Genomic DNA, 18,127 nt, shown 5'->3' with positions numbered 1-18,127 from the left:
TAGCCCAAATCAGACCTGCCGGGACAGTCGTTCGTTTCCAGCAACAATCCCGATTATTGGACAAATGGTCGTTAGTCGTTCGTTTCCAACGATACTTATTGCACCTGTGTATGCAGTTTTAGTCTCTCTCTGCCATTTCTCACAGATATTGCTGCCTGTTTTTTTTGGCCTGCAGGTTGCAGGTGTCTGCCCTATAAAATAATAATGAGACCTGCTGTCATGTCAGTGGGAAATGTAAACTTGGAGGACAAAGATCACATCCTCTGATCATCAAGTAATGATCTAATGACAAATAATGAATGCAAATATACTGGACCTAAAGCTCACACAGGAAAGTCAATTGCCCTTCTAGGTGAGATGGCTCTCAGACATTATGATAAATAAGGTCAATGCCATTTTGAGGAGTAAATGTGCATAAAACTTCGGCCTTCTTATTTGAAACTTATGGAGAAGATCCTCTAGTGATATCATCATGACAGCAATGTACATGACAAGGCCAAACTGAGTGGAATATAAGCTGTTTGTGACAGCTTGTTTGTGACATAAGAAAGACTGGAGGATTTGTCTTCCTTTCCAAGGCCTTTTCCAAGGAATTTTTTTAAAAATGATGAAAGGGAGAAATGTTGCTTCCAGTAGCCTATAAGATAGACTTACCGATAGACTTCTACATGAATAAAGAGGATGTTGAATTCCAATTGCATATCACCTTAAGATTTAGCACAAGGAGCAATGTACAGAAGACCATAGCCACCAATCAGAGTTTACTTGAATATTATCAGTAAATATATAGTGGTTTTTTTTTTTTGTTTCTGCACTTCGACCTTAGTGCAGTTCTTACATTGTGAAACTAAATATTAATAATAAATAAATCTGCTTTGCTTTTTGATTTGCCTCTCCTTTTTAGAGTTCATCTCTATTTCCATTAAATCAAAAAAAAATAAATTGTTGTCTATTTCAATCACTACATGTAGATAGTTGATTTAGATTCCCAACATTCGTGTGGCACTGTGTATTCAGATTTTGTAGTAGTAGTAGTGGATGTTACTTTCCCATGTAATGTATAATTGTGACATTTCAGTTCTCTTCGCCCTTACCTCAATGTTTCTTTTTTTTGTTTTCTCTTGTGTAGATCCCAGTTGTTGGACACTGATATGGATTATGAGCGTCCCAATGTTGAGACGATAAAGTGTGTAGTAGTTGGAGACAATGCCGTTGGAAAAACACGCCTCATCTGTGCAAGGGCATGCAATGCCACATTGACTCAATATCAGCTTCTTGCTACACATGTGCCAACTGTGTGGGCCATAGACCAGTATCGTGTATGCCAAGAGGTGAGGATTTTGTGCCTGTGCACGACCATGTTCAGGATTCTGGGTATAGGTGACAAATTTAATTCCTCTTTTTTTTCTGTCTTATAAATGTTTTTTTTTTTTTTTGGTCTAGGTATTGGAACGCTCCCGGGATGTGGTCGATGACGTCAGTGTGTCCCTCAGGCTTTGGGACACATTTGGAGACCATCATAAGGACCGGCGGTTTGCTTATGGAAGGTAGGACTTCCGTGCTTGGTTTAATGAGCTAGGGAAGCCAACGAGAAAGATCCATCTTTCACTGATCTGCATTCTGTTTGTTTGGTTTTTATGAGTTTACAATACTTTAAAGAATAAGTTTTTTGTATGTCTAATAATTCCAATATATCACATGGAATGACCGCTTGGGCAGATCTGGCCACATGTGCCCATGAAGAAATAAAAAAGATTTGCATTTTCTCAGTTGAGGTGTGTGCAGCAAAGAATCTCCATGCATCCCTACTCTTCTCTGTTCATTTTGGATTCATCCCCATTACCAGAGGAAGGGGAGGGATAATCCAAAACAAACCAGGAGTGGGAATGGGTGCAGATTATGTTCATATGCACACATTTTTTTCATGCAAGCCAAATATCTAAATAACCCATGTGCTAAAAAAACAGCCATGTGACAACTGCTTAGACTGATTATTATGCAACCACAGTTTTAGATATTAGGTGTCCAAAAAAAAAAACAAACATAAAAATTGTGTTTAAATGTCACTATTTGCTTCCCCTATATGTGGATGTATAAAAAAGCAACTGATCTCTTTGTAAAGACCTATTTATACCAACATGGTCCACTGCAGGTGTTTGTATAGGAGGCTGCACTTCTTGAACACATCACTGTTTGAATTAAGTGCAAGAGATTCAGGTTTTTAGCGTCTTTTGCAGGAGCCAAGTTCTGGATTTTTCTTTTTGAAGCAAAAGAGTGTTCTGTCACTGCTTACTGCAATGTTAAACTCCAAGCAGATGTAAAAAAATGCAAAGGAATTCAATTCTGTACCTATTAATTCATTATTAAATGTATCCAGTGTAAAAACAAACAATGTAGGTATTTTGTCTTGGAATAAGCCTTTTGTTATCCCTGTACTCATGGCTTAGACTTGAAGAGGGAGAAAGCAGTACAAGAAGCTATACAAATATGCTGTAGGCTAAGGAGAAATATGCTAATAGAAGAAATAATAAAATGATGAGCTCATCAGTTTGCTGGTTTTCCTTTTACTGTCAGGCCATCCAGTTAGGGCATGGAAACTTATAAATCTTACCAAACTGCAGTAGACAAAAATCGGGTCTTCAATCCTTCAAAACAAAACTGTGCTGTGTGGCAAGACTTTGTATATCTCAGAACCGGATAAACAAATATACAATTCCTTTGACAGGTTAAACAGCTACCATATTTGCATCCCATCTGTGTATTTAACTGTTTTCTTGGACATTCCATGTGAAATATTTATTTACAGGTTTGGTATGTGTGTACCAGTTACTTATTCCTTTATTTATAAACCACCTTTTATTAGAGAAAACATTAAAAGCAGCTCATTAATATATAACTAGCAGGAAAGGTACAATATGTGTGCATTAGGAAGATTTTACAGTACATAGCCCTCCAGGCAGCAGAAGGAGCCTCATGAACATCTACATCTGCTTTATGAAGTATTACTCTAATCGAGGATTTATTTTTCCATATTCTTCCTTAATTATTTAATTTTCCTTTTTAAAAGAAAAAAACTCCATCCAAATTTGATGTTTGAGGTTTGGGTTTCCTGGTTGCTTTCAAGTGCAGTCATGTGCTCCTGGATCTCTTGGGCACCACAGTGATGAGATAGCCAAGTTCTACCCTATTGCTGAACCAGCACAAGGCCTGATAATGATTTACAACTCCCCTTAAGGATTCCCAGGAATTTTGTAAAAATAATACATTTTAATGGCTAATTGCAAAAGTTGATTAATGCTTTCATGGAACGAGTCCCCTTCTTCGGGCATAATAATTTGGCAGAAGCAGGAGACTAGATCACTGGAAGCTTGCAGTGTTGTCTTTTTTAATTAGTTAAGATATCTTTCTTACAATATATTGTGTTTTCTACTTACATAGCCTCCTGCTTATGGTGTAAAAACATTTTCTTTGGCTTCTATCAGGAACGTGAAATAAATAATTGGGCAATCCAGAAGAGACTGACATCTTTGCCACCCAATCCTGAAATACCAGACCTTTAAATATGATTATTTCTGTGCCTTCTGTTTAACTGTATCTCCTATTTAAACTTTTCCACCTATCTCCCTCTTTTAGGTCAGATGTGGTTGTTCTGTGTTTCTCGATTGCAAATCCAAATTCCCTCCAGCATGTACAAACTATGTGGTACCCAGAAATAAAGCACTTCTGCCCTCGTGCCCCTGTAATTTTGGTTGGTTGTCAGTTGGACCTGCGCTATGCTGATTTGGAAGCTGTTAACCGTGCCCGTCGCCCTTTAGCCAGGTGTGTATATGTCTCTAATTCTGCAGTTTTATATACCATTAATCCCAGGCTGGGATAGTTGGGTTTGCAGTGAATCACATCGAGGGCAAACAAAGAGTCCCTATCAGCACATACCTTACCTTGGTTCTGCAGTGCACTGTTTAGTTCCCTAATAGCAAGGAAAGGAAGCTCTGACAGCTCTCTAGTCAAACACTAGGCAAATGATTCCTCATATTAGAGGAGGGTAACTTAAGGTTACATAAAGTGAGATATATGGGTATGCATATTTCAAGGAAGGTAGGTGGGCAGGTTACAGGAGGGTATAATGTGAGGGTTGTGGGGAGGGTTAGCGTGTGAGTTAAAAGTGTGAGAAACAAGTTAACTGCAGATTTTACGTACCAACAAAAAAATATTGAATGATCTTCCTGATTCATCTCAACTCATTATGCTCTACCTGGGTAGCATTGGTATGCCTACTTGTGCCCTGTAGACTCCTGTAGTCTACCTGTGTGTTCCCATGCAGTTGTGCCTCCCAGCCTGCCTGTTTCTGTTAATTGACATCAGTTTTGGGCCTACAGCATCCAACATTTTGCTGATTTCTTTGTAGGTAAATTTAAAAATATTCTTTTCATGTTATCACCATTCTTGGGTTACTTTTCTCTGGCGGTTTTAAATATATATTTGAACCAATAAAATTCACTTGGATCACCACTTGGAGGTGTCCATTGTCCTCCGTGCAGGTATAATGATCATGGCTTGAATACCACTCAATCTAAACGTTCAGATTTAAAGTGAATCTGTTATATCCAACTAAAGCTCAAAATTGCCATTCCAAAGAAAACCTGTAGTGAAACAACATTCAAGATTCTATTGCTGATTTTTCCTTCTGGCTTGCCCAGTTGTAACGCTAAGCCAATAGCTTCAGTGCTACCTAAATAAGTGTGTCATCTTACTAATTTAAACTGATTTATAGTTTACAAGTTTTGATAACTATTTATTTTCTGTAACAGGCCAATCCGCCCTCAGGAGATTCTTCCACCTGAGAAAGGACGAGAGGTAGCCAAAGAGCTGGGAATTCCATACTATGAAACTAGCGTGGTTGCACAGTGTGGCATCAAGGAGGTTTTTGATAATGCCATCCGCTCAGCACTTATCTCTCGTCGTCATTTACAATTTTGGAAGTCACATTTGAGAAGTGTGCGTAAACCTCTACCACAGGCCCCTTTTCTTCCTCCTCGGCCTCCACCTCCTGTCATTGTTGTGCCTGATCCCCCAGCACAAAGTGAGGATCATCCTGGGCATCTTTTGGAAGAGGCATCTTGTGCTGATGTGGTGCTGGTCGTCCAAGAAAGGATTCGTATCTATGCCCACCGCATTTACCTCTCCACTGCTTCCTCCAAATTTTGTGACCTTTTTCTCATGGAAGATGGAGACCCACCTGCCCAAGCCAGGGACCCCCTTCTTCGTGCCTCCAGTTTTGATGCTTGTGAGGCTTCTGGGGAAACAGAGGGAGGTGGAATGAGAACCTCGGCCAGTGATGGTACATTGGGTAGGGAAGGTGACAGAGACTTATCAGGATGGAGCAGGGCCTTTGAGAGCATAAGGAGTGGAGTTCTGGAAGAACCACCTGGCTACAGGGTCAGAAGAGTGACTGTTGTAAAGATGGACAGCTCAGTAAGATCTGGACCATTCAGAGCAGTGCTTAAATATTTATACACTGGGCGACTGGATGAAAGGGAACCAGAGCTGATGGAAGTTGCCCACATTGCAGAACTGTTGGAGGTGTTTGACTTGCGCATGATGGTGGCTAACATTCTAAATCGAGAGGCTTTCATGAACCAAGAAATCACCAGGGCTTTTCATGTCAGAAGGAGCAATCGTATCAAGGAGTGTCTAGCAAAAGGGATTTTCTCTGGTGAGTTAATGATAACCGATTAGCTTCATTGCTATTATGACTGTGCTTATAGGTTGGGGTTAGGGGTCTGTATATAAATGTTTTCAAGAATTACCCAAGTTTTACCCAAATTGGATTGGATATTGGAATCAACTTTTACCTATGATTTATAAATAAACCTTACTGGTTCCATTTTGAATTGATCCCACTAGCTCCCAATTTAAAATCAACATAAAGAATTCCTACCATCTTGGAACTTTCTACCATGAATGAGGATCCAGTGTCTTTTACAACTTTAACACACAGGATTTTTTATGTGCAACACTGTAAAATCTTCCAATAATATTTCAGGCCTAGGAATAGTTGTATAAATGTTTGTATAAAGCTTCAACTGATTGCTTTCACTCCACATATAGGTTTTCCAGTTTATATTATGGCTGTTGTAGCTTTAGGTCTGACTTTTCTATGCACAATTGTAAAGGCAAACCATATGTTTGATTTTGTAAAAGATTTGATTCTTTTTGAGCATCCACCAAGGATCAAAATATGCCATTCTTTTATAACTGCATCTCTACTGGGGGGATTTCTCAACAGGAAATGATTCTAAACATCTTCACCTTCCTGTCCTAAGAAAACAACAATGACCACATAGTGAACACAACAGCGCAAAAATATGACAGATGCTATGGCACTTCTTCCTTTTGTCTAAAGCTTTTAAAGAATGTTGTCCGGTGTTTTATTCTAAAGGTCTGGTGTAGGCAGATCTAAGAAGATCAATGTCTCTTCAACCTTTAATGTTAGATGTGGCTTTACCAGAAAAGCTGATGCATAAAAGTGTGGATACTGTTGCACATACCGGTACATGCAACTGATCTACAGGTGACTTTTAAAAAACATTCAGGGGTTTCCGGTGTAACATAGGAAACTTAGGCAAGTCACAGTAGGTATATTCAATGCTAGCAAACAGGGTACTCATACCCATTGAGATCCATAAATATCTTAAAGCATCTGTCTAAAGATGACAGTGTGTTGAAACCTAAAAAAAAATATAATAGAGCTGTAATCTGTTGAATAGTGTCCAGTCTTTCCTTGGTTCAAAGGGGTCTTCTTTACTCGAGTTTCTCTGGTTTATTCAGCCCTCAGTAAAGCTTTGGATACCAAAAAGATAAAGATGCCCTTTATGGTCCGGTTTCTTTTGGTTGACGTTCCTTTGCCTGCAGACGACTGAAATGAAGATGTGTCTATTCAAGGAGTGAATGCAGTTGCTATGTACTTCAAGGGTCATCGAGGGCTGATGTGAATAAATATAGTAATAGATATTGATACTTATCACTATGATAATTGATCTCTGATGTTTATTGTATGTTTCTTATCATGGCGCCACTTTACTGACTCTGTACAGGACTTTGCCTATTATAAACTTGATTGACGAGGAATTAAAGTGGATATTTCCTAATAATTTTGCAGCTACTATATGATGCATTTTATCCATAATTCAGCCTTTTTTGGAAGGGATTTTAGTTATTCTTTTTTTTCTGTTTAATGATTCTTCCTTCCACCCTTCATCAGATGTCACCTTCGTGCTGGATGATGGAAGTATAAAGGCTCATAAGCCTCTGCTCATCTCCGGCTGTGACTGGATGGCAGCCATGTTTGGAGGCCCCTTTCTGGAAAGCAGCACGGCTGAGGTGAGCTCTAAAGCTATGTATTATAGTCCTACCAAGCTGAGATAATAAAAATAATAATAAGTTACGTCTTGCAAGATGATTTATTTTTAATAAATTTTGTATCTATATCTGGCAAAGGGTGTGTCGGAGATGGAGAAAGGTATGAGGGTGGAGTGTGGTGTTACTAGAGCTCATCAAGGTGATTGATGCTCAGCATTCAGCCTACATTTTGTCTTAATTTAGTAACTTATTAAAAATTATAATATTGGATTCACCTCCACGGTCAGTTTGTCATGAGACACTACAATCATTGCTTTAAATATTTTCTTTTCAATCACATGCAAGCATATAATTATCAGATGAATTATCACATTTACTTGTTTATGGTTCTCTGGAATTCAACTCTACTTCAATCACAAATATGAGCTACAAGGCAGGCAGGTCAAATTTCTGGAGACACAAATGCTCAAGGATTAAAACTCGGGTCAAATTTTTGTAGACTCCTTGAGCCTGATTTGATATAGCTCTCCATGGAGAGCTAACCCTTTCATTGGTGAAGCTGGGTGATCCAGCTAACCTAGAATGGATTTGGTAAAAGTCATCTGCTATTTGTTAGCAAATGTTTTCAATCCTGGACAAGATTCATTCCAGGTTTGCTGTGTCACCCAGCTTCACTGATAAAAGTCTATTTTCTTCAGTCTATTAAAGGAAAACAGGCTGTTCACTTAGCAAAGTGAATTATCCATTTGCAAGAAATACATTGATTATCTTAATAAATGTGTAGAAAATCCAGTTTGCAGAGAATACCCAATCACCCAAGATTTTACTAGCACATGATTTGATAATTAAAGTCAGCAAACTTAACTTCATTCACTAAGCTAAAAATTTCCATTTGGAGATAGTTCACTTTGCTAAGGAAACAGGTAAATCAACCGCATTGACCAGCTGTGTGCTGTGTGTGTTACTACCAAAAGCCATTTATCTCACTCCTCTCCCCTGGAACCTTTTAGTTTTAGGGGACCTTTACATAAAAGTGGACCTGCCATGACCAACATTATTATCAAATGATTCCTTTGTTCCTGGAGTATTAACCAGGATGCATGCAAGGTTTTCACATTTTATTTAGGTTGAGAAGAAGTCTGCCTACTCTTGGTGTGAGTTTCCCCCTGAGCATTCATCTACAAAATGTCAGAGCCTTTTCTAGCCACAGGGAATCTGGCATTTGCGGTTTAAGTGAAGGGGCAGGACCAAAAAACACACACCTAAATCTCAACTCAATCTCAACAAGGGCAGCAAGGTGTCATGTCTAGAACAAACATGCAGGGTTTCCTTCAAGCATACAGAAGACAAGGGCAGGTACTTATTTTATATATGCACTTTGGTGTATAGGAGGTTCACTGTAAGTCTTTACTAACTGTCCTAATCTGCTTATCGATTAATGAATAAAGGGCTGAAAATGTTGCTTTAGGCTCCTTTTAGTGTTAGCATTTGCTCACATGATCCCTGATGATAGAAAGGATCAGCCATTCTCACCTCTCATCTCTTCCTTCAGGGCAACACTTTTTACGGGAAAGATTGCAGTTTAAGCCACACTTTATGTATTCCAAACAGATTGCATTCACTTTTTTCCAGGCTACATTTTCATTTTTACACATGATGATCTTAACATTAATCCATTTCCTGGTCTATGTTGAAACACTCACTCGTTGTAATGTATCAATGAAGTGGCAATATTGTCATCATAGGACAGGTACACCCTTTCCCTTCTCCTTTTTCTAAACCCTAGAAAGATGGTTCTTAGCTTTTAGATAACTGTTAACAACAAATCTTATTAGAATGCAGCACAGGTAGAGATAACAAAGATGTAGCAGCCTACAAGATCAGCAGGTATTGCTCATTGTTAAAGCTTGCATATACTCGGTGTGGTTTTAGAGGTATTATAGGTTAGAATGTAGGTTACCTGTATTTAAAATTTATCTTACCTGCTTTTTGATTGTTCACATTATACTCACTCCTCCATAATGTTAAGAGCTGCTTTGATCTGGGTGGCCTGTGTCTTGATCTTTCATTTAACAAAGTTCTTGTACATTTGCAGGTGGTGCTCCCCTTTACCTCTAAGGCCAGTATGCGCGCAGTGCTTGAGTATCTCTACACTGGGCAGTTTACTGCAGGACCTGATCTTGACCCACTGGACCTCATCATACTGGCAAACAGACTTTGTCTGCCGCACTTAGTGGCTCTGACAGGTAAATATTGTGCTTTTGATGGGCCCGGTTTATTTCCCAGCTTGGTGGAATTGCAATCCCCTAACACATGCCAATGCAGAAAGATAATCCATTTAAATGGGCATCGTCATAAAATCATTTTCTCCCATGTAAAGTAATTCAATAAATGTAACCTCTTTCCTATGAGTAATTTTTCGCTTACTGTCTGCTGCTGGAAGCAATTCACGATAAAAAAAACAGCATGTGAACCTTATTTATGATTGTGGATTATTATGTAAGATTTTGGTTGTTTTTTATGGTGATAAGTAATCTGCGTTCAACCAATGTCAAAGTGGTTCTTGAGAGGTCCATAACCTTAGGGGATACTGAGAGTCATCAAGTAAGATTTATTTACAGATCAGAAGCCATTTGTAGAGGTATACAGCTCCAGCAGTTCCTCCAGATATCTGGATCCCAGGTTATTCAATGTTTTAAAAGTCCAGAGACAGATATTAAAAAGGATTCTGCAATATAATGTTCACCAGTTGAATGTCTAGCTGTTACATTCTACACTAAATATAGGTAGTGCAGGACATTTTCTGGTGACTCCAAGGATTAGCAGTTGCAATAATTCACACACAAGGATACACATTTATCATATGTAGGTCATTGGGTGGGAATACATGCCTCAACCTAGCTATATTCTTCAGGTGGAAGAATAAGGATTAAGCAATTGTTGATACTTGTCTGAATGTTCAGTTTTCCTTAAGTTTTACCCCCAGTTTACATACAGAGTCTGCAAGATATCCATGAGCAGACTTTTGTCAGAGTTCAGGCTCAGCTAGCTTAAGTTCACCCAGTTTTAAAGTTTCTCTGAATAGGCATTGGTGGTTCATGTAGACCTTGATTAAAAACAGATATATACCCTAGAATAGTCATTTTCAACCAGGGTTCTGTGGAATCCAAGGGTTCCTCCAGAGGTTGCTTGAGCAATAGGCAGATTGTGCTGTGAGCTGTGGATATAGTCGTTATAGTATGGGATCCCTAAAGACCTGAAAGTTATTTCAAGGGTAACTTCTTGTTAAAAAGGTTGAGAAACATTTACTTCGATCTTGGTTCTTGATTATGTTTTCCTTTGGTAGCATGTAGACTGCAAAAAGTTAAGATGACAACACTAAATCCTGTGGCCAGTAAAACTCAGTTAAAAAAAATGGTAACCTAGGCTTACCTGTCAGATAGGAAGGATAGACACCTATCGAGAGCAGCGGCTTTTATGGCACAATAGTTCTGTAACCACTGAATTAATATTTCATAGTCAATGTTATGGAAAGCTGGAGACAAGTTTAGCAGAAGTTGTATTTAATTCTTGCTAGTAATATTTCATTCATTACCCTAATTATTACAATTTTAGTGATGTGTCTTCAAAAAATCCAGATCAGAAGGTATCATATATGTTGTCAACTTAATTTCTAGATGCTTTACCACTGGCAGGTTAACAGGTCTGTAGTTAATGATAGGTTTGGGGTGTAGTAATGGTCTATTCAAAGACATTTTGGTTGTTGCTTTCCTCGGGATCCTTGGGTTAGTCTGAATTTCAATGAACTCTGAGTTATTTTGTGCAAAGTTGGCTTGATCAACTTTGTTTGTTGTATTAGGGACCAGTTCAACCATGATTAAGATCACAGGTTGTTAGGTGGAGACTATGGATGATAATATTGATATGTTTCATACTCACTCACTCACAAACTTTGACCATATATGCAAGTATTTGGACACCGCCTGGTCCTTGTGTCCTTTGAAGTGGGTCATTTAATATATATGCATGGACAGCTGACATTTTCTCAGAAAATAAGGAAGAGACTTCTTTGCATGTAGCCTTAGAGGTCTTGAGTACAGGTTTTAGGCAGAATAGGTTACAAAACTTTCCACTGTACAAAGCAGTTGAGCACTTCTGTTCTAAGCAGTTGCAATTTTTGTTTTAAAATAAAGTATGATTTTCTTTCTTGTGTTTGCATATTAGTATTGCTGAGGTGCAGGGATAAAGTGAATTGAGGTGAATCATAGATCATGTGGTAACCATATGACATTGATTTCAAGTTTTTCAAAAACAAGTCATAGTCCATGACTTATTTCTTATCAGCATTATTAGTCAGGTGAAATATTAATCTCTACACTTAAACTAAAGAGCAATCAGTATGTGTAACAGATGCAGACTGCAAGTGGTGGAACTGGGAACCTTTAGTGAAGTTGTCCTTTAAGTACTTCTACCTAGGAATAGTTTTAGAGAAAGTGGGGCCCTGGGCAGATATACAGTGAGGGCCCACATGCACAACATTCAAGCTTCCTGCATACATTCACTGTCTGTCAATTTACGTTCTGGAGAAGGAGGGCAAAGGCAATTGTGCTGTTTGCCCTACCCTAAAACTGTCCCTGCTCATCCCCCTGAATGCAGTACTCCTAGTTAAATACTTGTCCTCAATTTCATCCAAACCATCTTTGCTCTTCAGCCGTGGTTGGCGCTATACAACCCTTGAAGCAAACCTTCCCTGCCAGGTCCACTTCATGCTGTGCATACACCATATACATACACCGATTTATTACTTTCGGTACTACTCTGGATGGCTACAGGCCACTCTAAGAATACCATGAAAATAATCTGGTTCATAACAAGTATACAGTAAGGAAAAGGGGCCTATTTGACTTTTTTGCAAAGGCTTTGCCATGCTGGACAGGTCCACACGATGCAGGATGCTGGAATAGGAAGAAAGGATAATATTTTACAAGGTAGGCTGCACCTATGCTGTAATAACACAAAGCATGATTATGCATGATATAATGCAGGGAATAAGGAAATTATTTTGACTCTGCACCCCAGGTTCTTATACCAATCTAAAATATTGCACTTAACAATCAAAATTGGTGCTTGTCATGTAAAAGGTTTATCTGTGTTTTTTGTAAGAGTGAATATTAGCAACACAAGCAGTCCATTTACTCATCCAATGATTAATGAATATCTGACTTCAGAGGTCTGATTTTATGTATGTTTGTTCTGTAACAGAGAAACACACAGTGTCCGTGATGACGGATGCCTCTCTGAATAACAAAGACATAGATGGAGAAGCTCTTATGTTGCTAGAGGCTGCCCAGGTAAATGACTGCATGTTCTCTCCCAGCTTTTATGGAGTGACTGTTCAATAAAAGCTGACTCCCTACTTCTTCCACTCAACTAAGATCACTTCCCCCAGAATATTTTACACTGACCTCTTTTTTTGTTCCTCATTTCCCCCCTGTGTCTTCTGATTCTTTCAGTTCCATGGTGCTCAGCAGTTGGCAGCCTGGTGTTTACATCACATCTCCACCAACTACAACCGTGTCTGCAGGAAATTCCCCCGGGAAATTAAGCTTGTCTCCCCAGGTGAGTGATTTGGAAGATCTACCCTGGTAAACATTTTATCTGTGTATTACCTGTACACACCTGTCCCTCCGCAACAAACACTGTGAAGATAGGCAGTGGTGGAGGTATTTGATTTATCTATAGATAAAGTCCATCCAGCACAGAAAGCCTAAATAAACTGCTTCTAACATTTACACAGGCCAAAACAGCTGATTTATATTAAAAATATGTGCAAAGCAGCCCCTCTCTCCATAGTTAGGTCCCAACCTAGAAATTATCTATCCTTGTGGCACAACTGTGCATAAGGGTATAACTGCTTTAGGAACACATTAAAATTCTAATTCTTATTCCTGATCTATGAAAAGGATAAAAAAATGTGTTGTAAAGAATATGCATTATTATTTTTTTTTTGCTATCCTTAGAGAATCAGCAGATTTTGGAAGCTCAACGATGGCCCCCAGTATGGTACCTAAAGGAGGAAGACCACTTTCAGAGAGCTCAGAGAGAACGTGAGAAGGAGACGGCTCTGCATCAGAAGAGACAGCCCAAGAGACGCTGGTTGTTCTTTAACAGCCCCAATACAGGATCCCCAGCATCTACTACCACTCCCTCCTCCGCAGTGGGTTAGGGTCTGTTTTTGCAGATCTATCTCTGTTAGGCAGCTATGAGTGCAAGTTTGGATGAGTGTGTGTATCCTGTGTCTAATTCCGAGTGATTGTGAACAATCGTTTCTCCTACTGAATACATACAATACATATCTGGAATTAGCTAAATTAAGTCCTTATCTGTAAATAGAATGCCTGAGCAATGCAACCTAAGATAGATTATCAGGAATGTTCCCCTAACTATACACAGATTTCTACATTATCTGTATTACAACACCCATTTTCCCAGATCTTCACACCTTGAACAATACCATCACTTCGAATTGTTCATAGACCAATGTTGGAACATCTGATCAAAGCCTATTGGCAAACCACAACAGAAAAAGTGCAACATGATTATAGAAATGACAGACAACACCCCTTGCAGACTCTCAAAGCTCACCACCATAAAAAAAATTTTTTGTAGCCCATGAAAAGGCTGTAAAATGCTAAACCTATAAAAAATGTTGTCTTTGTAGGGTAAAATAATACTACATAGGCATTTTTACCTTTTTAAACTTTTAATATTTTTTTAAAAGTTCCTTTAAAATTGATTTAAATGTTGGATGTGGGTCAAACAATTACAATCCAGCAGGGTATTCTTAGGGTGGGTCCTACTAAGGACATTTTGCCTGCATCTGAAAATGCAGGAGATTGATGCCAATGTAGCAGGGTGAACAGAAGTCAGCTAATGTAGGTAGAACTTCCTGCTGGAATGTTACCCAAACTTGTGGTGTCTGACCTATTATATTGACTAGTACAGTCCATTAAGATTAGTCCTCATTCAAAATTCAACCCAAAAATGGAGACTCCGTCCCCATTAAATTGAAGATGACATCCTAAAATGCATTGAAGTGACCCCATCAATTAATGATAAAAAACCATCAACATAATTTACCCAGACTGCAGGTATATATTTTGTATTCACACTAAAGCCTCTGATTTTAGCATTGCCCAGTTTTAGGTGGCTTAGTTTGCCCTATGAGTGGTTGTTCATATCCGGTTATTGTACTAGCAAGTTGGTACAATCAAACGGTTATAGAATTTACATTGGTAATCCAGCTACATGTCCTGCAAAATCAATAATGATTAATATGTTTACAATTCCAGATTTTTTATTGGTGCCCATAGCCAAACTTGCATGCAGCTTTCTTACAGCCTGTGATTATTAATCCAAATATAAACACAATACTTGTCAGTGTCACTTAAAATTTTACAACCAAAAAAAAGAAATCCATATTTATGATCATTATTATTATTATTATTTTTTACAGATCTGAAGCCTAATTAATACAAATCAGCCAGATTGCCTGGTGAAGAGGGCAGACAGATTGCCTCATGTATGATAGTGTAAAGAAAGGGAAAGTATGTGTGTTGCAGGTACTGATGCTTGTTTCCTTCCCCAATCTGCTGAAGGAAAGGAAGAGCCTGAATCCGTTTGCTATGGCACTTAGAGTTAACTAAGTTTTTAGGTGTGAGGCTTGTCCTCTACGGGGGCTTCGCCTGTGCCTGTCCTTTATGTCACAGGGTAGCCCTAGTCCTGTTTTCCAGGGCTTCTTGGGACCTTCCCTTCCACAGTAGCCACAGTTTGCCATCCTCTTAGTACCAAACCTTCAACAATACAGGGTTTCTTGCTTCTTTCTTCTTCTATCTTTAAGGTGCATATCTATGTATATAAATGTACAGGGTAATGCGTGCACAGATTAGTAAATAAAAAGTGTGGATGTGGGTTGTACATACTGGGAGTGTTTCTTGACTTGTAAAGGATATCCAGGCTGCATTCAACTGACGGAAGATATCTTCAATAATTCGCTTTTACAGCACCACACAAATACTGCAGATCTTTGCAGAGTACCAATAACAGTAGTCCCAGCCCCAGAGGAGCCTATTCATGTCCTTATTACAATATTACCCTCATGCAAACTCACAAAGTAGGGTAATTTGGGTGGAAGCCAATTATCTTGTTATTATATTTCTGGATTTTGAGATTAAATGTGAAAAAGCACACACAAACCTTAACAAACACACTAGGAAGACTTTTGTGTAATTTAAAGTTAACTCTATTGATCCAAAATTGTAGATACATTTACTGCAACTTGGCACAATTATCACGTGCCATCTTAGCAAAGTTCTTTTAATTGGTGATGACATGATCCCTACACATTCCCTGCCAAATCCAAGTGCTATATATATTCAATAGATTTGTGTCTGACCTAGAAGCAGACTAGTTTGCCTGACTCAATTTGCAAATTTGACACTGGATTAAATGTTTTTAGCAGCACCTGAATATCCCAGGTATTATCTGCATAGAGTTTATGTGGAGTTTATTGTGCCCACTAGTCTGTGTAAATAAGGTTCTTTCAAAATATACAGGCAAGGTAATTTACTTCTATCCCAAATTGGCCCTAATATATACGGGTCTGGTTGTGATTGGGCACAGTCTAAAAAAGTCCAATGTCTAAAAGTTATAGCATTGCCAAAGTCATGCTTTTTTCATTGGGGCCTGGTACAAGTAACCCTTGTTCCCCACACTTTGATGGCACCCTGGTCCAAGGACTAATATACACAGGCAAGTCAATTTCAGCAACATTTACTATCTGTCCTATTGCTATATGGTTGCTGGGACTAAGTTCAAACTCTAGCCTAGTGCTTCTTCTCCCATGTGCTACTTAGGTAAAGAAATTTTACTGATATTTTTAGAGGGTGTTTGAGATTATTCAGGCGGGTTTGATATTCTACAGTACTGTAAATCACTAGATTGATTGTTTGCAGTGCTTAGCTGACATGATTTGTGTATGACACGTGTAAGGCTAGTCTTGTGAATGAAATTTGGGCTATAAGATCAAACCATTGGAATTTCTTACCAAAGATGTATCATAAATGTGCAATTGAGATACTAACTTAGAATTGTTTCCTAATCCAAAATCACAGATTTATTCAGACAATATACACCAGCTATACAAAGTACATATAGTAGTAGTAGTAATATAGTAGTTCAATTGCATATATTATGAAACAAATTATATTAATGATGCCTTATTGCATTCCTGAGATTCCAGTCCAACTATTACCTACATTATTCAGGAATAAAGGAATAAACAGTTTCTTGTTGGACAGAAAGGCTAGGACATAGGTTGCCCTCATGTAGTCCATGTAATCCAGAACTGACAATTCTGTGGTTGGACTGGTGGGCTGGAGCACCCTTTAGCATTTTGTGTCCCTCAAACACTGCCCACTGGAGTTCAGGGCTCATTCAGTATTTGGGTCCTAACTTCTTATGCTGCATTTTTAATAAATAACAAAAAATCCAATGGAAATGATTGGACTATGGCTAGTGGGTAGTCTACAGCCTAGAGAATTGTTCACTGAAAACAATAATCATTGGGCTGCATGCAGGGCTTGGCAGTGGGTGGAATGACCTGCGCTGCATGTTCTATTCAAAGACAAATTCACTTGGAAGCAGTGGATTACACTTTTTAGAAAATTTTGGCTGCCTTGGATTGCAGAAATGTAGATGTTTCTCAACAATGTGTAGTTCAGGTAACTTGCAACCACCCAAAAAAAGGAACAGCAACTTACAGTGGTTTTACCCTATAATAACTTGTTTGTCTAGTGCATTGGGAAGGATATACATTATATAGCACTGCTACAGAAATACATATACAGAGAATGCAATCTAGTTATTTCTTTATTTCAGTCCTACAGATCAAGGCCTATCAGTATGTACTGCTTTGGTGTATGAAACTCTGGTGTACATACCTTGAGTGCTGTTAAGTTGTGTGTGTTTGATATTATTTCTGTGCCTCCCTTGGAGTCATTGGCTGCTGCATCTGGGAGGGCTGCATCTATATAAATATATATATAAAGGACATTGTATATTTTGGGTTACTTGGACTGATATTTCTGTTTACAGAAAGGTTATGTTTCCTTTTTTATAATAAAGTTACAAACAAAATTAGTTTCTGCTTATTATTGATTTATATTGATCGACTTTGGGTAGGCCACCCAACAAAGATCTTGGAGGAGTTGGGGACTGTTTAATGGAAGCTTCCACCTGTGGGCAAAGAGGGCTGTAAACTGCTCGTGGGGGAGAATTTTAGGGACCTAGGGGCAGGCGAGCAATCAGGAGTGTTAGAATGAATCCACTAAATCTGGCCCGGAGAGGGAGCTTTGTAGAGACAGCATATTAGTAGGGTATGGACACAAGAAATTAGTGGATGGAATTGAATTTACTGATTGCACACTTGAAGAGTTGGTGTAACCACGACACTTGGCACACAACAATCACTTTCTGAGCTCACCTTTTTTGCACATCAAAAATACCAATTAGCAAAAGCTGGTATGTCCTTTCTATATATCACTGGGTATCCAAATTATGCAATAAATAGGATAGTACATTACTGAGATCTTTATTTGTAATAATAACAAACGTGTAAAAATAAAATCTCTTATAATATTCTTCAATATACAAATAGCGTCCTTCATTCAGTATAATATATTTAGTGCCGTTGTTATTTATAAACAAT

At 38.5% G+C, this 18,127-nt stretch overlaps 1 protein-coding gene across 3 annotated transcripts in view; it reads left to right on the top strand.

Annotated features, from left to right (window-relative positions):
- RHOBTB2 (Rho related BTB domain containing 2) overlaps window positions 1-17,559 on the top strand; it is a 51,438-nt gene extending 33,879 nt beyond the window's left edge. For all 3 annotated transcript variants that reach the window (XM_072399818.1, XM_072399817.1, XM_072399819.1), the window contains 9 exons: window positions 1,130-1,331; window positions 1,444-1,547; window positions 3,634-3,819; window positions 4,809-5,713; window positions 7,262-7,380; window positions 9,455-9,605; window positions 12,622-12,710; window positions 12,873-12,978; window positions 13,380-17,559. In XM_072399818.1, the coding sequence (XP_072255919.1) occupies window positions 1,130-1,331; window positions 1,444-1,547; window positions 3,634-3,819; window positions 4,809-5,713; window positions 7,262-7,380; window positions 9,455-9,605; window positions 12,622-12,710; window positions 12,873-12,978; window positions 13,380-13,585 (2,068 nt within the window). In that variant the 3' untranslated portion in view covers window positions 13,586-17,559. The remainder of the gene's footprint in view (window positions 1-1,129; window positions 1,332-1,443; window positions 1,548-3,633; window positions 3,820-4,808; window positions 5,714-7,261; window positions 7,381-9,454; window positions 9,606-12,621; window positions 12,711-12,872; window positions 12,979-13,379) is intronic.
- Window positions 17,560-18,127: the final 568 nt, after the last annotated feature.

Source organism: Pyxicephalus adspersus, chromosome 2, assembly GCF_032062135.1.
Source record: "Pyxicephalus adspersus chromosome 2, UCB_Pads_2.0, whole genome shotgun sequence".
NCBI classification, from domain to species: Eukaryota; Metazoa; Chordata; class Amphibia; order Anura; family Pyxicephalidae; genus Pyxicephalus; species Pyxicephalus adspersus.
The sequence above is the reverse complement of the archived record's forward strand: the minus strand, read 5'-3'. Positions and strand labels throughout refer to the sequence as shown.